The sequence below is a fragment of the Falco peregrinus genome, chromosome 6 (genome assembly GCF_023634155.1).
Source record: "Falco peregrinus isolate bFalPer1 chromosome 6, bFalPer1.pri, whole genome shotgun sequence".
NCBI lineage: Eukaryota > Metazoa > Chordata > Aves > Falconiformes > Falconidae > Falco > Falco peregrinus.
This window is the reverse complement of record NC_073726.1, coordinates 54371874-54397002: the sequence shown is the minus strand read 5'-3', so window position 1 is coordinate 54397002 and position 25129 is coordinate 54371874. Positions and strand designations below refer to the sequence as shown.

The window sequence follows — 25129 nt, the reverse complement described above, 5'->3', positions numbered from 1 at the left end:
TTAATCTGATGGTAAAATATTGAACCTCTGCTCATGCCAGCGCAGTTCAGCATCTCCATCGTATGTGATTCATGACATGCCTTAGTAGAATAGGTGACGTTGTTTCCCTGGTTATGTTGCCTCTGTAGCGTTTCAGTTTTACAGTCATTTATACTCATCTTCCAGTCTTGAATTTTCATGAGTTTTCTCTGCAGAATCCATGTGAAGAGAATTCTCCTTCAGAAATTTAGGCTGTATCTGTTTAGCTGAGAAATATTTTTTACATAAATGTCTTGTTTATTACTATGTACTGCTTATGTGTGTGTTGGACATGAAAGAATGTATGTCTGGATTATATACATATTCTTTAAGCTGTTTTTACTTTGAATGAATCATTACAGCTGCATAGGTTTATTGTGGTCTTCAGTGCTGTTCACTCTCTCCCCCATTTCAAGAAGTGTGTTTTGTCCTCCAAAATAATCTCAATTTTGAGGGTTATTTCAGATGTGTATTTTGTATTCCTTTCAGTTCTATGCATTTTGGGAAATGCGCCGTGTCACAAAGATGATACTGGGCCAGAGATGGAGGAGTGTTGTGGCTTGAAAAAAAGATGGATCCCTTTTACTTGTGGAATTGGTTACGATTTGGACATGGTTAGGTCAGTAAGCACACTAGGTCCTTCTAGTAGAAAAAAAGCATGCACCCACCTCTGTTCTTTAAATTGCTGGGAAGGTTCTCTTTCCCTTCTGGCCAGTACTCTGGGTTTTTTTGGTTTTTTTTCTCTTCCCACCGGTCAACATCTCCTCCGTGTTGATACAAATTCTGTATCAGCTGTGCCATTGCCACTCTGTCTCCTTTGTGCTGACATTTTCTAACTTAAAATTGATAGAAACTATGTATTAAGCTTTTCTGTTCCCATTTGACTTCAGTTTCTCAGTGCTTATTAATCTTAATCTTTTCTGATTGTCTTTCCATATGCAGCCAGGGACATGCATTAATATGAATGAAGTATTTTAAATGTTTTCCTCCTCTTTAAAATTTCATTGATGTAGTTTAGATGATTGAAAATAAAATAACTGTAAAGCAGTCTTAAGTTAAAGAATTGAGCCATGAACAATGTTTAGTGTGCACTGAATAGAAAAATGGAGAAGAGGGGACAGCTTTAGGAATGGGTATGTTAAATAATAGTGCAGTCTGATCTGCCTGAAGGAGACAAACTTTGACAGCACCTCCAGTTTGTAAGTGTGTGAAGATGTTACCAGCTGCTGATCTCATTCTTGTCATATGTCAAGTGCTTTTTTCATTGCTCAGAGAATAAAGTCCTTATTAATGTAAAGTAGATGATTTTCCTGATGATTTAAAACAGGAAAGCTACTAGTAAGCTGCATTGAAGGAATGATCATTTGCAGGATTTAAGGCTGCCCAGTGAAGGCAGAAAGAGAGAGAACACGAGTTTCTAACATGCTAGACCCTGATACAAAAAAAAAAATAAAATTGGAATTGCACAGTAGTAATTTTATCTGTCTTTTCCACCTTGGCAGTATTTACTATGCTGCTGTGGTTTAACCCTGGCAGGTGACTGAACCCCACACAGCTGCTTGCTTGCTCACCCCACAGTGGGGTGGGGAGAGGATTGGAAGAGAAGAAATGAGAAAACTTGTGGGTCAAGATAGAGACAGTTTAATAGGTAAAGCAAAAGCCATGCACACAAGCAAAGCAAAAGAAGGAATTCATTCACTCTTTGCCATTGGCAGGTAGGAGTTTGGCCATCCCCAGGAGAGCAGGGCTCAGTCACAGTTACTTGGGAAGACAAATGCCATAATGCTGAACATCCCTCTCCTTTCTTCTTCTTCCACAGTTTACATATTCAGCATGATGTCATATGGTATGGAATATCCCTTTGGCTAGTTTGGGTCACCTGCCCTGGCTGTGCCCCCTCCCAGTTCCCCGTGCCCCTCCAGCCCTCTCTCTGGCAGGGCCCAGGAAACTGAAAAGTCCTTGACTTGGTATAAACATCACCCAGCAGCAACAAACCCATCAGTGTGCCATCAACATTATTCTCACACCAAATCCCAAACACAGCTGGACACCAGCTACTAAGAAGAAAATTAACTCTAGCCCAGCTGAAACGAGGACTTAGGCATACAATATATTAAGATTCCCCAAAATGATTAAACAGTAAATGGTTAGCACTGAGATGTGTAATTACTTTTTATAATCTCCATTTATCTCTTAGTATTTCATCATGTATCTGTTACAGTAGGAGGAAAATAAACATCTGAAATTCATTTTTAGTCTGAAAATATAATTCAATGCATTGCCCGGCTGAATACATCTTTAAACATGCCATCTGACATCTTCAATATATGACCCAAAAGCTTTCTGTTCTCCTCTGATTATCTTGGCTGTCGTTTTGCTATAGGCAACTTATAAGACGTACATTATAAATTACCATTTGCAGGCAAAGGAGTCTGGTATACCTAGAAAGTGAATGCATAAACTTCTAGTGCTTTATGATTGGCTTGCCAGTTCATGGTAACTGAACTTATTTCCTTCTTTGGTTTTAATATTTATCGTGGCCCACCAACCTTTAAGCTAGTTAGAGCTTCTTCACAGTTACGTTTTGTACATTTATTCTGCAGATTTTGTTTGGATGTGCTTTGAAATCTTCATAAGCCTTATGTATATGTATGATACCACAAGCAGCACAATTTGTAAATATATTCTGTGTTCGGATAGGATTGTGAAAAGAAGCCTTGGCGGAATTGTAATGGTTTTGGGGGGTTGATTCTTGTTTTCAAATGATTGAATTGAATATAGCAATAGAACTGTTATACAAGAAGTATTTGGCCCTCACAAATATAATATATATTCATGGTAGTAAATGCATTATGACTACAAGTGCTTTGAAGCATTCAGAAAATACTAAAAGAATTGCATGTTTCTCTTATGGTGTTAAATTCTAACAATAAACATGGAAACTCAGGTACTTTAGAAAATACGTTAATTTATAAACAAAAATGATTTTATCTTGAGAAACAGGCTTCAGATTTTCAAATGCCTTTAGCTTATTTTGTAGTTATCCCCCCCTCCCCATGCTTCTGTCCATCTGCAAGAAATGAGGGAAACGCTCTGCTTCTCGCTAGCTGCACACAACTGTTGTTGTACGCTATTAATGTGGCTCCACAGTCAGTTTAATGCTAACGGCATAATTCCTAGGTTGTGCAAATGAGCTTGAAGCTGTCATTCACAGTGTGGTATACCTGCATAAGAATATGGGAATGCTTGCCCATTTATTTAAATATGAATATACTTTAATTAGTGCAACACTGAATAGAATGCAGTATTTCCTGTTAAAGATTGGAAATAGGGCCCCAGCTGAGGTGGGAGATATTCATGAATACCACTGCAGGTTAGGATCTTATATAAGGTTCAACCAATAGAGTAACTACATAGATAAGCATTCAGAAAGCTATTTGTCACTAAAGCTCTGTTTCAGAAAAACAGTCCGGTTTATGAAAGCACTTAAAAGTGTATCTGTGTTGCATTTGACATTCTAAATGTAAAGTGATATCCTAAATCCTGAATTAGACTAAATGCACAAATTGATTGGGGGGGGAGGAAATATTTGTGATACTATTCCTGTTTTAAATGAAACGTACTGAGAAAAATAGCGTGGTGGTGGTGGTGTGTAACTGGGTGTGTGATTTGTGAAAGGTCTAAGCCTATGTGAGTGCAAACCACCAGTGAAAGAGGGAGTGGAGCATCCCGCCTTCATGTCTTTCACTGCCTTTGCAACCCTGCTCTTAGGGCAGTCCTACTATGTGTGTGGCTGCATGGCGAGCGGAGTCAGAGCATTGATTTGGCAAAAACTAACCTAGCTCAAAGAAAGAATATGTGTGTATGTTTCTGTGTGTGTATATGTGTAAATCTGAATCAGTTCAATTCCATGTAAAAATGGGGAGAAAAGGAAGATGGGAATGTACAGTCAAGGTGTAGAAGGATAATGAGACCACACTTTTTTTTTTTACAGTTATCTTCACTGATGTGCATTTAAATTAGCTTGTCAGCTGTGCAGTGTCCAGTTGTACATTTTACTTACAAAATCATCCTTCTTCATATAATGGATAATGAAAATGAATATGACTGCCACATCACTGACCTCTTTAGCTGTTGTCTATGCTGTCTTTCAGACAGTAATTTCTTTCTGTGGTGTCTATATTGTATGGCCCTGTTGTTGACTGAATACCCTTGGTGCTACCATACAATAAGAATATAGAGAATAAGGAGAACTTCAAGTGGAAGTGAATCCTGAACAGTGAGAAGTCAGAACCAGAAAAGAAGCAAATTTTTGTGCAGTGCACTGGTCCTGTTGTACAAATACATCTGTACTGGAGGGTCTGTTTAATAAACGGATCTTTCTGGTTTCCTTAGGCACCCTTCAAAAAAATGCATTGGTTCATTTCCTGTTTATATCCCTTTTCCATGTTTTCTGAGTGAAGTTTCTGCATTACAGTTTCTGAGTAAAGAAAGTTAAGCAGAGTTTTTTTAAGGCTCCATATACAATTTAACCAAATGGGAAAGGTCAAGTTTTATTTAATTTGGAACAACAGGTGAATAACACTGTTGTTCTTTCTATGAGGCTTACAGTTAACTTGTAGAGGTTTTACATTCTGTGTTGTAGAGTACTAGTGGGATGAAAGAACATGTTTTGCAGCCATCCCACCTCAAGGTAACAAGTTGTTCTGATCTTCTGCCAAATGACTGTAATCTACATTGTAAGCAGCCTGATCATTGTTTAGATGTGATACTGTCTCTAAATAATATTTGGAGTAAGAAAGTCTTACATGAGATTCTTCCCAGTTGGTTTACTGCATATTCCTTACCCTACCTTTACTTAAGTTTGTAAGGAGTTGGAAAAACTCCTTGTAAGGTTAGCATGAAAATCTTGATTGCAAATCATTCAGCTTGCATAACCTCACCTAAAATTTGATACTTTTGGGGGGTTTTGTTAAGATAGACCCCTGCTACTCACTTTACCATATTTTGGCATTCTGTATACACCTGATATTTATTGTGTTGATGCTGCACGTACTTAATTCATAAGAATTAAGTTAAGAATGCAGTCAGATGGAGAAAAAATAAATTATAATTATCGTCACTGTTCAAGAATTTTTTTAGTTGCATCTGTCATATTCCTCAAAAATCATGGGTGCATGAAATACCAAATGGTGCATGAAAGGATTTTTGAAGTTTCACTACTAGCTAGCAAAACCTTTCACAGTTTAGGATGACAGATTGCCTTTAATCTAACCTAATTGTGCATAATGTGTGAATTTGGTTTAATTTCACACTTGCTCGCTTGCTTGCTGACAGTTGGTAAAACTGAATCAGGGAATCCTTAAGAATTTACAGTTCTCCAGATTCTTCAGTCATTGTCTCCTTGTGGTTCCTCTCACTTTTCTGTTACAATTTGCTGCAATACCATGCTAAATATATTAGAAGATGAGAATTTAATTAAATATAAAACCTATCATTAAATTTTACTTCATTTGAGGACATTTAAGGAAAATGAAGAGGAAATGAGTAAAATGCATGGGGAAGTTCATGATATAATTACCATAGATCTGAAAAGTAATTTTCACTAGCCTTTACTCTTAGAAGGTGGTAAAATCATGGCATATCTACATATACTAACAATGTGGGTGCAGCTGTACTGTGGACTTTTGTGGCAGTCTGCCAGCTGACAGCCCAGCAGCACACATCACATTTCTTTGGGATTATCCAACCTGTTCTCCACTGTGCCCTTTAGTGCCCTGGGATAATAGTGGCCAGGTGTTGTCATCTTGTTTTAGTGCTGATGGATAATTAGCATCAAGTGTTTGCAGAACACAAACACTAGGCAGGTGTACTTGGTCTTTCTACATGTTAATACTGTATCATGTCTTACTGCACTAACCTAGAGCTGGCAGAGAGCATAGATCTCTTCTAGGGAAGAGATGAAGAAAACTTCCTGGCAAAATTACACAGTGGTTATTTTTGAGTCCTTACTGAAGGCATGGTTGAGCAGTACTGTACAAAGGCTAAAACAATCTTCCAAGACCAGTAAGCATGAGGCTAAAGTGGTGCTTGGGCTACCAGCCTGTAGCATGACTGTCTAGACAGAGTTTGTCAGGGTTAACAGCACTAAATCACAAGCTTTGAGTGAGGCCACCTACTGCTAGTGCAGTTAGAAACTTGTGTTTTAGTGACAAAGACTTCCTTGCTCTGTACAGTCGTATAGAATCATTTAGGTGGGAAAAGACCTATGGTGAAGGATGAAGGAGAGGAGGTCTGTATGAATACTTGGTGATCCATCCCGTGAATCTTCAGGACCCTCCCAGTACATACTGTCTCTGCGATGTGTTAGATTTGGTTTTATTGTAAGGAGGCAGTATGGTGTGCTGTGATGCAGATTTTGAGTGCTGTATTTCATCTGGTACTGTGGTTTTCTGTTCCTGGATGCCCAGTAGTTGTTGCCATACTAGAAAGCATGTTGCTGTTACTTTATCGAACTCTTCTTTCCACCCTTTTTGGCATAATTAAAATGACTACTGTGTGGAGGGAGCGTGTGCAAGGAGTCTCTTCAGAGCTGCAGTCTTGCTAGGTGGTCTGATTTGTTACTAGTCACTGCCTAAGCTCTCTTCCGTAGACCCTCGTCTCTGTTTTATTAATGCTGTGTTCTGCTATAGTAATTCCTCTAATATTCCTCAAGCAAAATGACAGCTTCGCTTGGAGAATGGCTCGAAACAGCACTGCCACAATGAGACTTTAGTGTATTCTATTTATTGCATTCATTAATGTGTTAGTCAATGACAATTGCTGCTTTTTTTTTTCTCTTTTTTTTTTCCCTGCTACATAAAAAATTCCCACCTCTTTTGCATGCATCCGGTGTCTGTCTGTTACATTGGAAGAATTTCAAGCAGACAGCATTACATTACTCACTTGGTGCACCCCAAACTCAAATACTAATGTCAGAATGCAATGTATTTTCCCTAAGTACTTCTTAGCAGAAAATACAATATTTCAGCAGTGTGACAGTCTACTATGTTGAGGAACATGGTGTAGAAATTATAATGTATCAGGAATGTAAGTGGTTGTGGGGCATTTTTCATCTTTAAAGTTCTCAGTTATTTCAAAACTGTTTATTTTGATCGAAGTTGACTGTTGATTGTGAATGGGCAAGACAATTTTGAGCACAGAATATGCTGGCTGTTGCTCTGCATCATTTGGCAGAACACAGCTTCTGCAACTCAGGCACATGGGGATGTAGAAGCTTTCTGATGAATGAAGTCAGGCGTACCCTTATGGACTCCCCTTGCTACTCTTCAGAGAGGGTACTTTTTCCTTCTGCATCAGCAGCAATTCTCAGATATAAGAATTTCTTTCAGAGGCACAAATGCAAAAAAATTGCTGTATTGGACTGTTAATTAACTGTCCAGTATATCTCAATGATATTGAAATATCTTTAAAATAGTATCTTTCACTTACATGTGGAGTGGGACAAAAGAAAGAAGGTCAAATCTTTGAATTTTGAGGGCTGTTTCTTTACATCAGCCCTTATCCTGAAAGTAAAAATGTAAGGAGGGACTTGGGACACTTTTAACAGCTATGGTTTGAAGGCAATGTCTCCCTAACTCTGTTTTCCAAGTCTCAGCGAGGTGCTTTTTGTTATTCTCAGAGGTATTTCTGTTCATTTTATTATAACTCAGAGCAGATGTTGAATGTAGTTACCAGAGTAGCTGTGAAACATTGCTCTTCTGGTGCAAAACATTGCTCTTCTAAATAGCTGTTGCACCGTCACATGATAAGGTGTTATGCAGGAAGGAAATTGGTTTTATGATCCAGTTGTCCCTGAAAAGCCTTCCATAGCTGGAGGGCGAGCTAACTTGCTAGCCTAGTGAGTGGAAGGTTAGTGGCTGAACTCTTGCAGAAGGGACTGACTGGAAGACAGATCTACTGTTCTGTTCCTTATATTAAAAATATGGAAGTTCCTAAAGACTTCAACATTGGGCATCTGTTTAGATGCTGTGCATTAATTTCAGAGAATCTGAAACTATAGACAAGTGAGTGTCAGGTAAGGGATGTCTATTTATACATTCAGAAATCTGATGTATGTGGAATACAATGTCCATTTGACAAGTGTTACCCTTCTTCAAACTGTCGCTGTTTTAACTTTCAGACCTAGGTCTTGTAACCTGCATATAGGTCCTGACTTCCATTGTAAAGAAATCAACCTTAATTCAAACCAAAGATTTTTAAGCAACTTTACTTATTGGAAATATATAAAAGGACCACACAGTACTTGTATTAAACATAATTGGCAAATAAAAGTTCTCATCAGTACTTAGTTTTCCATATTCTTCTGAATAGTGATGATTTCTTTTCAGCAGGATTTTGAATTGAATTCTGCTTCCCAGTCAAACTTTTTTTCCGCAATAAAAAATGCAGTCCTAGAAAGGGGTTGCTGTTTTCTGATAGGTTTGGGAAATTGATATTTCAATCCAGCATCCCGTTTGGAAGATATGCATTGATTTCTCAAGAAACATGCGGCGCACATTGATGCTGTCCTTCGACAGTACTTCCTTGTGTTTCTACACTGTAAGGGAATCTTAAGCATTCAGGAACCGTTAACTGAGCACAAAGAGCAGAAACTTTTGGGATTCCCTCTCTGAATTAATATGTGGTCCAAACACCAAAACCCTGTATTTTTTTCATGTATATAAAAACTTTCTGACCCATGGGAACTGAGTGTATGGCTGAGAGATTAGCGCACTGGGTAAATATGAAAATGATGTATCCGCTGGTAATTGAGAAGACAATAGAAGACAGAGCAGCAATTATAAATACCTATTCACAAAGTTTTAGAACTTGTGATTATTGTTTAGAATAAGTAGACTTTCATTCAGTCTTACTCACTGTTGTTCAAAAAGCAGGGGCAAATACAGACAAATTAGTACGATGAGGTTTCCTTTCTAGTTACACTGCTAATGGAAACAATAGTATCAGAGAGTCAAGCAAATCAAACTAATTTTCAGTTTTCAGATTCTCCCTCTCCCTTCAGAGTTTTTGATTGAGAGCTCTTGATTAGAAATGTTTCTCAATTCCCAGTTCATGCAAATCTTACTGGTACATCAGGTTAACAATGATGCTGTGTTTCCTACCTCTCAGTAGCAAACCTAATTACCATGTTTTGGTGAATACCTTGCTTACCTGATCCCTTATGGTATGTTTTTTAGCTCTTGCCATGCAATGTGTAAAGCAAGATACACTCCATGCTACCACTTGTTTTCTTCCTAATACAGTCAAAAAAATAAACTGTTTCTTCCACTTTCTTCAGATTCACTGTAGTCTAACAAAAATACTGTTTTTCAATCTGTTCCGAGGAAAAATGTCTTCAGTATAGGTACTATGCAGAAAGAATGTGAAGCTCCTGAAGTGTTGAATAAATTGTGTTTCTCTTCCTGCAGCTTTCAGTGGGATCATAGATGGGCTGTGTTAGATCATTTTGATACTGTGCCACCACTGTAGTTGTAGCTTGAGTGTTCTGCTTGTAGGAAGAAAAGATCAAGATCCACGATTGTGTGTGGAATGTGCATTATATAGAAGAAAGAAAGGGACAAGATGGGGAAACAACTAAGTAAGCTTTTTAGCCTGTCTTTATTAGCATTGAGGGATGCTAGTTCTTATTCTGCCCCACAGCTTAACTATGATATGTTAATGCTAGTCTTCAGCTACTTACTAACACCTAATGTAAAACCACCACAGGTTTCTCCAATTTTGTTCTTGTTCTTGCTTCTTTTAGTACTTGAATGGTCATTTAACAACTTCTGCAGTGGCAGATGAATGCTATGGAAGCTGAGAAAATTCTGAGCAAAACCAACTGTAATTTTCTAATGCAAGGGAACTGAAAATAGTTTTGACTGTACAGATCAGATATAAATACAGAGCTGAAGAAAAACCTACTGTGTTGTGCTGACACTTGAGGGTGGCATGGACTATGAATTTCAGGCCAAGTGCCCTGAGATCTGGGACATCTCCGGAATGATAAAGCCACATTTTTAAAGCAATAGTCTCATACTGCGTTCCTGCTAATATTTACAATTGCTTTCTGTAGCCCAGAGTTACAGCAGCATTTAAAAGTAATTTCTATAGATTTTTTTTTCTTAGAGGGAAAAAGAGCAATTGGTCTTATTTCAAACTTAGACTTGTCATATTACTTGATAGTTTTTATTTCTCCTCTATAACAACAACTCTTGTAGTATAAAAATGCTATGTGAAATTGAGCTTTCTTAAGAAAAAAGGGAGGAATTTCTAGTTGCCTAACTGTGGGGATAATTTGGAAGGCATAGGCATTACAGGGGATATTTGTGCTGTCTCATCTGGAAGCTCCAAACAGGGTATTTCACATTGATGATTCAGCGGGGATTCCAGACCTGCAGGGACCAAAGGCATGCAGTGCCAGTCTTCATTTTAGCTGTCAGGAGTTAGATGAATGAGTATCTTCCCAAGATTCGAAAACCAAGAGATATTTGTCTCCCATTCTGCCTGCCCCGCCCCCCCCCCCCCCCAAAAAAAAAACAACCACCCCACCCAACAAAAAAAAACCCACCAAAAAAGCAAAACAACAAACCAATTGAATGCTGTGGTTAGTAAAACTTTAATGAGAAAACATCTGGATGATGATCACAAAATCTGGCAGCAGTTTGATTCCTATTCCTTAGATTGTTCCTTTTGAGTTTATTTGACAGCACTGACAATCTAGGTATGATTTTTCAACCCTGTTTCTTTTTGAGCCTTTTTGTCATCTGAAATCGTTCTCACCAAGAAATACTGGTGAGATCTCCAAGATTATAAAAAAAGATATTGTTTACTTCATTATTTACAGTCAATTTTATTAGACACTACCTCTTCCTGACCGATACTGTCATAGAGATTTGGCATTTATTCACCTTCCAGACCTCTGAGTGTGTAGCTCCAAAACAGAAGAACAGACATTTTGATACTGCTTTACAGGGATAAATGACCAAGAATGGATTGATGTGTTTGTTGTTTTGTTTTGTTTTGCTTTTTCTTCTTGAATTTGTTCTTCCCAAGCATATTGGCATGTGAAGTAACTCCTGAATTACATCTGCTCTATGCAGTATTTCTATAATGGCTTTACTGTAGGCAGTTTCTTAGTAGTGTGGTATAACCTTATGCCCATAGCAGAATAACTTGCAGGTATAATACAGAAAATACTTATTTCTGACTGTTTTCTATGGAATGAAAAATTTCCCCTTTGAAGGATGCAAATTTCTGTAATGAATCTACATACATAACATAATACATAACAGCTCCTGAATTCTAAATCTTACATCAGTTGTTTGGGATTTTTATTTTTTTTTATTTGCTGAACTAGAAGCAAAATCCAGAACCAATAAATACTAAATGGCAGTAGGATCAACCTTAACTGACAATGTTTGTGTTCTCTTAACAGAATCTGGTTCTGCAATTACTGCTTCCTGTGTTGGTTTGGGGAATTCTACAACACCTCCACCTGGGCAGGCAGGAAAACCAGTGCCAGGATACAATGGTAAGACTGTACTAAACATCCTACTAGAAAAGGGTATTATGTTCCTGAGTAAGCGGTCTTTAATTTTCATACCTCATAGGGAAAGGAAATTATAGCCTTACTACTAACACATTTTCCTCCTCCCTGTAACGGGAAGCTCTGCTCTTTTGTGTGTTGTGGAATATGATTATAAATAATGAAATAATACAGAGTTATGTTCAAGAAAATTGGTAAACTACACCCACCTTTGTTACATGAAAGGGTGCTAAAGAAGTTTTTCCACCCTAGGTATCCTGCAGCACAGTCCCTGGCTTTTAAGTCCAATAGGGTAATTTATTTGAGTGGTACAGTGGTAGAAACCGCTCAGGTTGGGTGCTTCTGGGGAGGGTCCCTGAACAAAGAAACTCCTGGGAAATTATACCTTTACAATCTAAATTCTCCACCTCTCTTGTGACAGTTCCAACCAGTAGTAATATTAGGGTCTGGGGTCGTCTTGCTCTTCATTGGGTCTCTTCATTGTCCCTAGGCAGACAATTTCTTATTTCTTATCTAAGAAGTGGTTTCTACTGCTTCTACTGACGAGTGTAGCAGCCTTCCTTGCTTCCTTATCTTCCAGCCCCAACAGGCTCGAGGCCCACTTTCACAGAATTAGGTAAAAATTTGACATACCTGGGTGAAAGTTCACAGCTTGTGGCCTAAGGCTTTAGCAAATGTAGCTACTAACGCTAAGCAGTTAACTCCAGACAGTTTCAGTGCCGTTTTCCTTAACAAGGGCTAGCACATACTGCTACACTGGATATAGCAAAGATATGAAAAATATACTGTGCTTTAAGGCTTTATCTACAGTTGCACTGCTTTAACTGAGAGCAGCAGTAGAATTTGTATTGCAAGTCAGGAAGAAAATGTTAGTAAAAACGATCAGCAAAAGAGGAAATTATAACTAGACAAATAATAGCGGTAACTTGCACTGGGAGTGTTCTGTTATACCTGTATTTTCAATTTTCAGAGTCTAAATAGTTTTGATTTGGGAGAAGCACACTGAATAATTATGTCTCAGAGACACAGTGATTAGATTTTCTTTTGGCCCTACAGTTTTATATAAGAAGTATTCTGAAGTGCATAAAGAACATTCTTACTGCAGTCTGTGTCTTCCACAAATACATCACAGTGAGATAACAAGCAGCTTGGCCAGGATATACATCTTCTATTTGAACTCATCCAATACTTTTTAAAAGAAAATCAAAGTAGTTTTTCTACCTTTTTGTACAGGTATATGAACTCACATATTTGAGAGAGTTGTTAAGCACATTATCTTGAAGTACTTGTGGAGCATTTTTATTTCCAGCTGGGATAAATAGTAGGCTATGGACCAACTTTAAAAGGATGAGCACTTACTATCTGGAAGGTACTTGCATGCAGAAGGTGCAGCCAGACGATTAAGATTGCAAAACTATTTTCATACCTGGGAACCCTGATTTTAACACAGTTTTCAAGAATTACTTAAAGTCAGAAAAATAGTTACTTCAGAGATCAAACCATCTTCAGGAGAAGTTCTCACATTATTGGGCAGAAAGAACCAAGCTGCTTTTTCTTCTAATACATACAAGTGGAAGTGAACATTAAAGAAAAAAAACCAAAACATTTTTAGCAGCTCTGGGTTTTAGTGTTCAGTTATGGCATGAAAACAAGCAATAGCTTAAAACCAACACTGAAACAAACCCATGAAGTTTGTCCAGAGTTGTAATAAACAGGGAAGAGTGGAAGAGTGTACTTTCATCACACATGCTATCAAATGATAGTCAGGCCTAGAACAAAGTATTAGTAAGAGTATAAAAATTTCCTCTCAATTTTTTTAGAACATTGGGGCTAGTGTAAGTAAAGAATTTCTTCACATAGACTGAAGGAAATGTCTTTAGCATGCCTTAAAAGGGAAACATAAAATAAGCACTAAAAGTCACTGAAGATTTATGAAAAAACTTTACCTCTTTCAGTCTTTGGTTTGAGGCCAGTTATGTCCTGTAATGCAGCCATTCATGAAATAGCGCATCTTGAAATTACTCTATACTGGCAGCTGTCATGCTGTCACCCACTTTGGTTTTGATGTTGGTTTATTGCTCTTACTATGTTAATTAGAAGAGATCCCTATGCCGTAGAAGATAGATGCTGTATTTTTAAATTATACATGCAAGTCTTAATGGTTTGGACACTGCTGAAGTTATGTTGTATTTATGCTGCAATACAAATAGAAAGTTACAGAATCTATTTTTTTTTTAAATACAGCCAATTTTTTTCCTGTCACAGTATTGCTCAGATAAACTGATTTCTTTGCTGATTTTTTAGAATGTAAAGAATAAAAGCAGCATTTAGCTATGATAACAAAGTGCAGTGGCACAAATTGCATTTAAAAGTGAATCAAGATACCATATTAATTTCTGATTCTGTTGCCTTAAATCAGACGTTATATTGTGTTTTCCTTTTGATCTACTTGAACACTTTTCAGATCATTTCATTGCATTGTTTTCAAACTGATGCAAGTCCCACATTTTGAAGAATTAAGTCAGTTCTTCGGTAATTCAGGAGTGAGCAGTGTATCTCCTTTCCCCAGATTTTTGTACATTGAATACACTGCTTGCAGGGAGGAGGATAAATGCTGGAATTGCTACCCTGATAAAACAGTTACAATAAACTGATTAGATTTACTTTATTATCATAAAAATAGGAAAAAATAGGAGAGAAAGCATTGAAAGCTACATGTGAGTAGGTCTTTTTCGTTGTGTGTTCTGAGCCACAGTTCTCCAAATCTAATGGTGCTATGTTCTTCGCTATCTAAAAATATATGAAAAAAAAAAGTGTTTACAGTTTATAAATGGAGTTTATATATGCTTTCTTGTTGTTTTTCATAAGTGTCTTCTGTATGTCCGTTCATCGTTTCAGTTTCCTATCCCAGTTGTTCTGTCACTGGTATATTGCCATTCCGAAGTGTGACTTCAGTTGATAGCCATGAAGAGAAACGCTGTCCTTCACCTAAAAATACACTTCTTAACAGGAGTTCTCTTCCTATATTACTTTTTTACAGTGATGATTCTGGATGAAAATAAGGAACCAGTGAAGGAGAAGACTTTGGGAAATATTGTGGTAAAGTAAGCAAACTAAGTATCTTACAGTTAAGAGAAACTCCCTACATGCATTGGTTGTCTTTTAACGGAAGACTTTTCTGATTTTTTATATATATATATGTTTAAAACAGTAATTGAAGTAGTGAGGGTTGAAAAGCACGACTGTCTCTGATATTGATACCAAACTGCCGTAACTTTTAATGTCCATTAATGCTGGAAAGCTGCAGATGAAATTGTGTGCGTGTATGAGTGTGGATTGCTGGTTTTTTGCTTAGGCTACAGCAAAGTTTACCATTTTCTTAATTACCAGCTCGTTGAACAGGATGAAGCCTTCCTGTTGTGATGTGTGAGCAAGATACTGAATCATTCTCTTCACTGTTTTGTCTTTCAGTTTCGTGAAATAGTAGAGCAGTGCAGATTGACATGCGTTGTCTGTGATGCTGCCTATTTCACTACCTTGTAATCCCAACTGATGCACATTTTTAGAGGGAGAATGTATATTTTCTGTTTTCTGTAAAAACAGCAAGATGTCTCTGCGTGTGCTTAGCATGAAATGGTGTTCTGTTATGGTAGTACTTTGAAAAAATACATACAGTAAAAGACTCCAGGAAAAAAAAAAAAAGGGGGAAGAAAGAACCCCTGCTGTACGCATCATGTAGGTGATTTTTATTACCATTTACCAGACTCCTGTCAGATGAATTCCCTAAGCTTTTAATATTCTTTTTGAAAGTACATCTTTCTTAGCACCTTTTGTCTAGATAAAGGGGCCTCTGTTTGGATAGCACTGTGAGCATCACTTATGTTTATCTTGCCTTCTGCAGTCTCACTGTTGCCAGAACCTTTCCTTGCTTCTGTAAAGCTTGATAGGCTGTAGCTCCCCACAGCCCCTGCCAGCTCTGTGTTCTGGGTGTTTCATGGGCTTTTAGGCAAATGGCATTTTCCTTGGACAGATACCTACTTTGTGATTAACACTTTAGCTGTAGCTGCCTCAGTTTTCAGTCACAGAAAATACTTCAGTTCTGAACCCTTCCTAACTGCCAGCAAATACAAGTCACAGATGCTTTCATTCACTTCTTTTGTGGGAAAATTTAGGGGAGTTGCGGTAACTCAGCCTTCGCTGCTTGCTTAAATGAATGGAAGGAAATATGAAGATTAGCATTAACCTTCAGTGAACTGAAATACTGTCAAAAGCCAAAGTGTTGGGACAGATGTCCCAATTGTGATGAGCTGTTGGAGAGGGAAGTTAGCTGAGGATTGGGGCAGTGGCCACGTGAGCTGAGGATGAGCCACGTAAGAGCTGCAGGCACTGGAGCATGCTGTGGGTGTGTGGCATGGGAAATGCGGGCGGCTGGGCTGCAATGGCACTTGCTTGGGAGTTGGAGTTGCCAAGGGGTGGAGGTTTTTTGCTCAGCTCTACTACTGATCTAATGTAACCAGGCCACTGTGGAGAGACTAAGGTAGTGAGCATGACATGAAGTTACTGTACTGTGTGACACAGACGTGTGTTTTCAGGGTGAAGTCTGTACCCTGCCTGATTTTCAGCGTCTTGGGCTACATCACCGGGACACACAGGCATGTGTTTAAGTGCACACACAATCTCCCCGGAATCAGCAGGCTCATATTTAGATGTAGTTTTCATGTTACACGTTACACATGTAACATTATTCATACTCGGCAATGGAAATGCACAATTAAAACTGCAGTATCAGTCACTTGGGTCACAGTGGAGGGCTATCTTTCAAAACTCTCACCTCTGTAGTATCTGATGCCATACTAAAATGTAGTCATGTAATCAATGGAGAGAGAGAAAGGTATTTTGTATGAAAATCAATATTAGCTGTCTTAAGCATTCAGCTAGGATGGATTAAATTGCCTTCCAGACGGGCTCGTGTCTCTGCAGTGACTGCAGGGGTGACAGGGCTGGCCTAGGGTGGGTACTTAGCCTTATCTGCCAAAGGAGAAGTGAAATGAACTCCACCTTCACCAATTCGGCCAAACAGACTGAATTATATCTACTAACAAGTAATGTTGGTAGACATGTGCATACATTCCTGAGCCATTTCTGTCTTTATCTTTAAATGGCACTCAGGAGTATATATTGCTATATTAGAAGATCTTCTTTGGGGTTATTGTCAAACTCTTAAGGCCAGAATTTATCTTCCTTAATGTGGCTCCGCGTTTAGGCATTTATCTTAAGGGATTATAAATGTGTTTATACATTGATTTTGATCTTGTTGTTGATGATGTTTTTTTTTTTATCTTGCCCAGCATGACTTTTGCTGCAATCAAATAAATAGATGGGCGAAAAGAGGGGCGTTTTGTTTTGTTTTGTTTCTTTGCATTGTATCACTCAAGAAGGAGTAATGGCACAGGGACAATATTGATTTATCATGTTCATGTTTATTGTAATATCCATTCTAAAATGACTGGGGGCGGGGGGGTAGGGGGGAAAGAAATTACGTTGTAGCATTTAACATTGTCAATATGAAACCAGTTCTGAGGTAGCTTAACTATCCCCCCTCTTAAGCATCCAGCCTTTTTGCTGACTTAACCTCTTAGGTTAGTCCTAACAATAGGATCTCTTAAAATTCATTCCTCACTTAACAAAAAAACAACAACAAACCCAGACCAAGTAAACAAGACAAAGGTATTGATGAGCTTTAGGAGGCCAGTTGTGGGTTTTTTAGCAGTTCTAATGTTTGAAACTTTGGACTGTTAACAGAAGTTGGTTCACAGTGTCTAAACATTTTGTTCCAGGTTTCATTCTGGTAAGTGACAAGTTGCTGCAGTGTTTAGTTGCTTTTTTTGGTCATAAAAACTTGTGGCCATTAGGTCAAGGCATCATTCAGCAAGTTTCTGCATGGTCAGACCCCTGAAAAATAGCGGGGATGATCCTTGTTACTAGCAGTGTGTGTTTGTCACCCCAGGGACACGTCCCCATGCAGCCAGAAGAAAATGGAAGTCAGGATAGTTTTTACTTTTACTCAGCCATACACTCAGCAGCAAAATATGGTGTACCATTTCAGAAAAAAACATATGTGTTTGCTTTATCTGCAGCATATGTGAGTTGAGAAATATTATTTGGTATTTATTGGAGAGAAGAATGGCCACACACTGCTCACAATAGCAGCTGTGCACAAGTGGTGTGCTGCTGCTTTTGATTATTTTTATCCCAGTCTAACTCCCAGTGGACTGTTGGGGGCTGCTTGAGACCTGCAGTGTTCATAAATATAGTATTTAAAATATCTATTCTTAAAACAGATTTTTAAACTTTAATTTTATCCTGCAGGAGTGAAGTAGTGTACAACAGTAATTTTTATATCTAATTACTCCATCTTCCTGCTCTAAGTATGTTATTTTCTTCACTCATCTGCCAACTGATACCTCTTGTTTTTGTTGGGTTTTTTTTTTCTATATATAACCATCATCTATGCCCTTTGGAAAGATTTTTGCTGACAGGAATTCTTATATGGGTTAATTTACCCGGGCAATGCAATAACAGGTTTGACTTCACAAGTCTTTCAAGATAAAGTAATGAAAAGTAGTGTCACACTGTTTGTGACGAAAGGACAAGGGAAAATGAATATGACTGCAGCTCATGAGGGTGGGTTTATACAAATTCTTTCTAAATTTCCTTTTTTTTTTTTTTTTTTTTTTAGCTAGAATCTTTGGGCATGAAAGATTCTGACAATTTATTCTGAAGTGAAAATAATAGCAGTGATGACCTCCATTTCCATTAGTAAGACCAGTCTTAGTGATATATTTCTGCTTGCACTGTTCTGACTTGCCTGCAATTAATACAAACTTGAAAATGTGTGTATGTCTGTATGTGTAATCGTGATTACCTGTGAGAATTTTCTAAGTTGTCTGTTCTCATAAGGAACATCAATAAAGAGAAATCCCATTTAAATTCCAGTGCAGTGGGAAACTCAGTTTTGCTCTTGTACATTGTAAGGATCGCAAACCCATTATGTTTATTTTATGAAGCAGTTGTCAGCACTGTCTCATTAGCTAGCATTATTCTTTGTATTCACCTACAACAGCAAGAGAACTACATTTGCCTTACGCTCATTCTATCCAGAGAGTAATGCCTGCCAGTGAATTTCCTGCTAGATCCTAGTTACACTTGTGCTAGTGTTTGTATAGTTAATTTTGTACCATAATAATGGAGGTTTATGGGATAAGTATTTACAAATTTATTTTACCAATCTCCTCTGCACAGAATCACATAAATATTCTTGGGAATGTGGTGGTTTTCTTTGACACCTCTAGGTCAAACCTGGGTATCTATTTTAACCAAAAGTTATGGGATTGAGGCAGGATTTAGTAGATGGCATCTTTTAGCCTATGTTGTGTGGGAAGTCAGATTACATATAATGAAGAATCTGTGCAAAAGCTTTCTCTCCCTGCCAGCCTTCCACATATTTATCAACTTTGTCTTTTCCCTTTACAAGTGGAACAGTGAGTAGGACTTCCAATGTGAGAGCAATTCAGCTATAGATGAGTTTTCTACCAAATCTCAGGCGGAGTACCTGTGAGTAGACATTTGAAATTTCTTTTAACCTTTTCCAAGCACTTCATTAGTTTTTAATGGATTTCTGTCTTCCCCACTAAACTATATTTTTTTCCCTGTAAAATCCACACTGAGACCAACTACTTTTGTGACCCCTTTCAGCTAACTAAAGTAGCATTTCACGCAGACTGATGAATGTTAGAGATCCTCTTCTCTTACCTCCTCTCCACCCTCTTTCCTGTGCTGTTGTCCCTGTTGTCTGAAAAAGCTTCCAGGTTCCAGATGGCTTTCAAACTTGCAATCAAATTTTTTTTTAGGAATAATGTTTATACACAGCACTACATAAATGCTAAGTAATAATATAGCTGCCAATCAAAATGATTTAGCTCTGTTCCAAGCCCAAACTCATTTAACAATGGCTTATACTTGCTTTGACTGGCTGTAATGAACAGCCTGTGAGTACCATTGTCTACCATAAAATAAAAGGATGTCTTTTCTGAAACTCAGCAAGGTACCATCTCTCATAGTTTTTGACTTTCATTTGTACTTTCAGAAATTTGTTTTTCTGTGTAAATTATCTTTTGAGTGCTGTGTCTATAATTACTTTGTTCTGTCAGCAAGGAATTTTGATGAGTGGCATCCTGAAAGGATGTGACACATGGAGTTAGATTTTCTTGGGCTAAGCTAAAGATGGGCTGTTCTGTGATTTTCTATGTGATTTCATAAAATGGTCAGCCACCATTTTATGAAAAATAAATGAACTGTGAAAGAGTTCTTAAAAACCAGATAATGATTGTAATTTAAAATTCCCTAGCAGTAAACAGTTACTGTGGAAGTACTTCAGAGTTTTTGTGTAATGGTGCCAAGCTCACCTAATCTTAGTTTCTCCAATTTATAATGAAATTACATTCTTATCTTTATAAAATGTAACTAGAGTGGGTCTTTGTAAAATGAACCCATATAATTTACATAATTAATTACACAGTTTACCTGGTTTTCCTGATGCTGTTCTAAATGTATTCAACCTTGAAATGCAAAATGGGCCTGGAACTGTATTCCTGTAGTTTTACAATCGTCATCTTAATTTCACTGGAGTAAACGGAGAATAGCATTATTTGTACTGCTGTTGCTGTGCTGGTGAAAAGTTGGCATGACTGAGATCAAAATTCAGACCTATACATCTTTTTTGAAGTTTGAAATTCAAAGCTAAACTTTCTCACATTCACATGTTTTGATTCAGCTCAGTGTAAGTTTTTGTCTCGAACCTCAACTTGGGTTTGAAACGGTGCCTGGTTTTTGCTAGTTAAACGGGATGAGTTGGCTGTAGTTAGCCTGCTCCAATATAGCTGGTACCACATTCATATTTTAGAAAAAGCTGGCAAGCTTGTCTTGAATTTGTGTTTCTTGAGGCTCTTGACTGTCCTCTCCAGAAGGAAGAAACAATGATGAGACAGAAGAAGCTACTAAAGTTATGACCACATGTAAAATCTAGGCAAGAATAGTGTAAGGGAGGGCTTGTCTTTGAATCGATAGCAGGTGCAGAGGCTCAGCACTGGTTGGTTTGTGGCTTGGCATGCAGGATGAGAGAGGGAAAAGTTAATGGGTAGCTAGAGAAATACAGTAAATATGTCCCAAAGGGAAACCAAGCAAAGCAACTTCTTTGTATATTGTGAAAATGATGACAAAGGAACCTACCTCCTCCTGTCTTGGTCTTCTGTGGTCCTGCTGCTTGTGAAACGGAAGCAGGAGCATCTCTGGGGCGATCATGCTTACTTTTCTTGTACCTGGCACTTTTTGGTCAATATATCCTCTGAATAAAAAGAACCCCAAAAGACCTTGACAACTCAGTGTTTGGACAAAGAGGCAACAGTTTTTAAATATAGAACCTTTGTAGGTGTGTGTTATAGAACTTTTGTAGGTGTGTGTTATGTTTCCTAGGGAGAACAGACCCAAACCAAACATCTCAAAATGTTCCATTTTTATGGAGGGGCTGAGAAAAGGAAGAAATGTTTTCTTCCAGATTGCTGTTGTTTTCTGACTGTCTCATTTTTACTCTTGTGGCTCCTTGCACATAATTATAATCCAGTTCAGCTCCCATTGGAATTCATGGCAGCATTCCCACTGACAGCAGCAGCGTGGAGGTATTCTTGGCTCTGGGTATTTTCATTCTGATGTCCTGGCAAAATTGCAATACATGTAATTATGTTCTGGCAAGCTGAATTCTACCTTTATTAATTTTATTAATTATTTGTCTTTGCACAGCACCTAGAAATTCTATTCAGTCACAATGCTAAGAACTTCACTGTTGTTGAAGAATTGTATGTGCCAATTGCTTTGGAATTATTTTTCCTGAAAGATGGATACATGGAAGACAGCATTCAGTTTTTGCTTAGTGGGTGGAATGCAGTCCTAACTGCAAGTAATTTTTTACAGAGAGTCATGGAAGTGCATTTTCAGATTGTGTTGGTATTGTGCTATGATTTGCACCGTAGCTGTATCTGTGGCAGCCAGTAGTTTAGCAGTCTGGTTTTCATAGACTCTTGAAATATGCACTGTGGATGTACTTACCAATGCAATTTTCCTTTAAAGAAACAAAAGACAAAAGCTACCCTCCCTAAAAAAACCAAAACGAACCAAACACAAACAAAACCAAATGGTGGGAGCAGAGATTTTTGGTGATATGTTACATACTTCTGTGTTAGGATTTCTAAACCATTACAGTTGCAGAAAGGAAAATGCTTTTCTGATTTCAGCAATAAAATTGTTTTTTCTATTTAATTACTAACTGCAAAGTACTGTGGATAGAGGACTTCATCAATACGAATTGTCCCTTCTCTCCCATCACAAGGATGTTTCAGACTGGTAAATATATTTAAAGTGCAAAATTTGCAGTGACGTAAGCTTTTGTAAGTTGTTGTGTTATTAGCAACCAGGCAACAACCATAGTAACTACCATTGTCTAGTAGTTTTTCTTGAATCTAAACAAGAGATTCTTCTTTTAAACTTATACATGCACAAATACTAGGATCAATATATTGTTTTTCTAATTTTTTTTCCCAAGAGAATTTCTCTGCAGGTCATGTTTATGTACCGCAGAGATTCTTACTAAGCTTGCAAGGTTTCAAAAAGGCCAGTGAATTCTCTCCAGATGGGCAGAAGCTAAGCTGCCCTGCTGAAGCCAGGGTGACTACCTGGGAAGTGTTTTGGCATTTCTGGCCTTACCTTAACCATACTTTTAGGGAATGTGATTTATGGCATGTGTTGAGTCAGAATCCTCAGAGAAAGTAGTAGTATTTGTAGTGGTGTATTCTCTTATGCTAATCAAGCTGAATTAAGCTGAAAAAACCTGGGATTCTAAAAAAAACATGGATTTGAATCTGTACTAGATTACATGGCCTTTTAACATGACTTGTACTATTTATACAATATTTAGATTAAAAAAAAAAAGTTTGTGTATGTATTTATATATATATATATAACTCTTTGTAAATGTAGTGTTGGGAATGTACATGTCACTGAGCTGGTAGCACCTGTTCTTGTGATGGGAATGTACATGTCACTGAGCTGGTAGCACCTGTTCTTGTGACTTGAACATCATAGGAGACTTACAATGATACTACCAGTGTGGCAATGCTATGGAGGGCTGTTTCACTGCTAGAGGTGTTGCCTTCTGGTGTCACAGAGACACTATCAGAGTAGAAAATAAAATACCCCTGGCTAAAGATTTGCTGGTTAGGAATGCAGGCATATGCTACTAAAATGTGTATGAGGCATTTCTGGTTTTGTCTATATAAAAGATCATGCAAGCAAGCATATTCTCTCTCTGTTACTAGGGTTAATCTTCATAAAACTTGTGTTGATATGCCCAAATATACATCTCTTAGGAAGTTCAAGTAAGCTGTGTTTAACCCTGTCAGGGCTTTGAATGGAGAAACAACCACTTCTTTGTTAGCTAAGACTTCTGTAGCTTCTCCTCTTTCAGCAGGTTTGTATGGGAAGTGTCCCATATTTTGTCATGCCTGTATTGTGGACTGAAGAATGAGTGTATGGTACACATTGAAAACTCAACTAATAAGGCAATACAGAATTTTGCAGCTTCACCTAAAAAAATAAAAATAAGTTATTGTAGAAAGTTCTAAAAGTGATAGACTTTCAAACAACTCCTCCAATAATTCCAGTAATGTTATACACAATCTAAATAAAAAAAGTATTTTTATTCAGATTCTCATGACTGAAGTAATTTGACTTATATCTTTGTACAGAAACTGAAGTTCTGTGTGTCTGATAATTCAATTCATACGTCTATGCATGTGTGAATGTGTACATGTGTTAGTGAGATGCTGTTGTGGTTTGACCCCGGCTGGCAAGTACCACAGAGCTGCTTGCTCACTCCCCACAGCCCCCACTAGTGGGATGGGGAGGAGAATCGGGTAAAACTCGTGGGTTGAGATAAGAACTTTTTTAATAATTAAAATACAATAATAATGATTGTAATGAAAAGGAGAGAGAGGGAGAGAGGAATGAAACCCAAAATAAAAGAAACAATTGATGCACAATCGTTTCATGTGGGGCCGCTCACCACCCACCGACTGATGCCCAGCCAGTCTGTGAGCAGTGATGGGCAGGCCCCAGCCAGCTCCCCCTGTTTGTATACCAAGCTTGATGTTCTATGCTATGGAATATCCCTCTGGCTAGATTGGGTAAGCTGTCCTGGCTCTGCTCCCTCCTGGCTCCATGTGCCCCTGCTCACTGGCAGAGCATGGGGACCTTGCAAATGCCTTGATTTAGAGTAAGAACTATTTAGCAACAGCTAAAACATCAGGGTGCTGTTGTCATTCTAAATCCAAAACACAGCACTGTACCAGCTAGTAAAAAGGAAATTAACTCTACCCCAGCTGAAACAAGGACAGATACCTATAATATTGAAGTTGTCTGTATCATAGCATACATGCACACATTACTGACAGATACTTAATGCTTGGAAATGTTGAAAGATGAATGCAGATAACATATTTATAGTATGCTATATAGTGTTTACTAGACCAAACATTATTTTATTGAATGCCAGAGGTGCTTATGTTGTATAAAAGGTATGGTCTGGAATCAGTTCAATGCTATATGCATGTGATCACAACAAATATATGGTATTTTTGGTCTGTTATCAGCATATTATTAAGCTGAACTCTTTTCTGACTGTATAGCCAACAATTATTTATCTGAAATAAAGTATGAACGGAGAGCGTGAATTATATCTAAGTTTCTTACTACTTGCCTCTGCTCTTTTTAATTTAAGGTTGCCTTTGCCTCCTGGAGCATTCTCAGGTCTTTGGGAAAATCAGGAAGCTTTCCAGAAGTTGTATTTCCGGAAATTTCCAGTAAGAATTATGAAATTGATTATATAAACTTTTCATAATCCTGCAGAACTGAATGATAGTAGATCTAAACTGCATAACATACAAAATTATCATGCATTATTTTCATGAGAGACCTTTGATATATGTGTTACACAATTAAAAATGTTTCAAGGTAAAAATTTCTTCATTCGTACTTTAAGCTTTTGGGCATGCTGGGTTTTTTTATTTTTTCAGATCTGAAACAGAAGGCGGCAAACCTCAAGCTTCTGAACCTAAAAGTTGTTTTATGTCATTTGATCTAATAAAAGATGTAAGCCTCGCAACCTTAAACTATCACAGCTTCAAATAACACTACTTTTGTTGATGTGCAGTCATTCTAACATACTATCAGTCCAAAATATCCACTTGCCCACTGTGCATCTAATGCTCCTAACTGCATTAGTTTCCTTGTCAGATGAACTATCCAAGGACTGGCTTCCTCCTTTCCTTTTAGAAATAGACAGATTGGTCCTATGTCAATGTCCAAAATAGAAGGTTTAATTCAATAAAAGTAAATAAGTGACTTGATAAGGCA

The 25129-nt window shown here is 37.8% G+C and overlaps 1 protein-coding gene across 5 annotated transcripts in view; it reads left to right on the top strand.

Annotated features, from left to right (window-relative positions):
• ACSS3 (acyl-CoA synthetase short chain family member 3) overlaps positions 1–25129 on the top strand; it is a 98891-nt gene that overhangs the window by 61512 nt on the left and 12250 nt on the right. For all 5 annotated transcript variants that reach the window (XM_055808435.1, XM_055808437.1, XM_055808436.1 and 2 more), the window contains 3 exons: positions 11498–11593; positions 14649–14712; positions 24495–24576. In XM_055808435.1, the coding sequence (XP_055664410.1) occupies positions 11498–11593; positions 14649–14712; positions 24495–24576 (242 nt within the window). The remainder of the gene's footprint in view (positions 1–11497; positions 11594–14648; positions 14713–24494; positions 24577–25129) is intronic.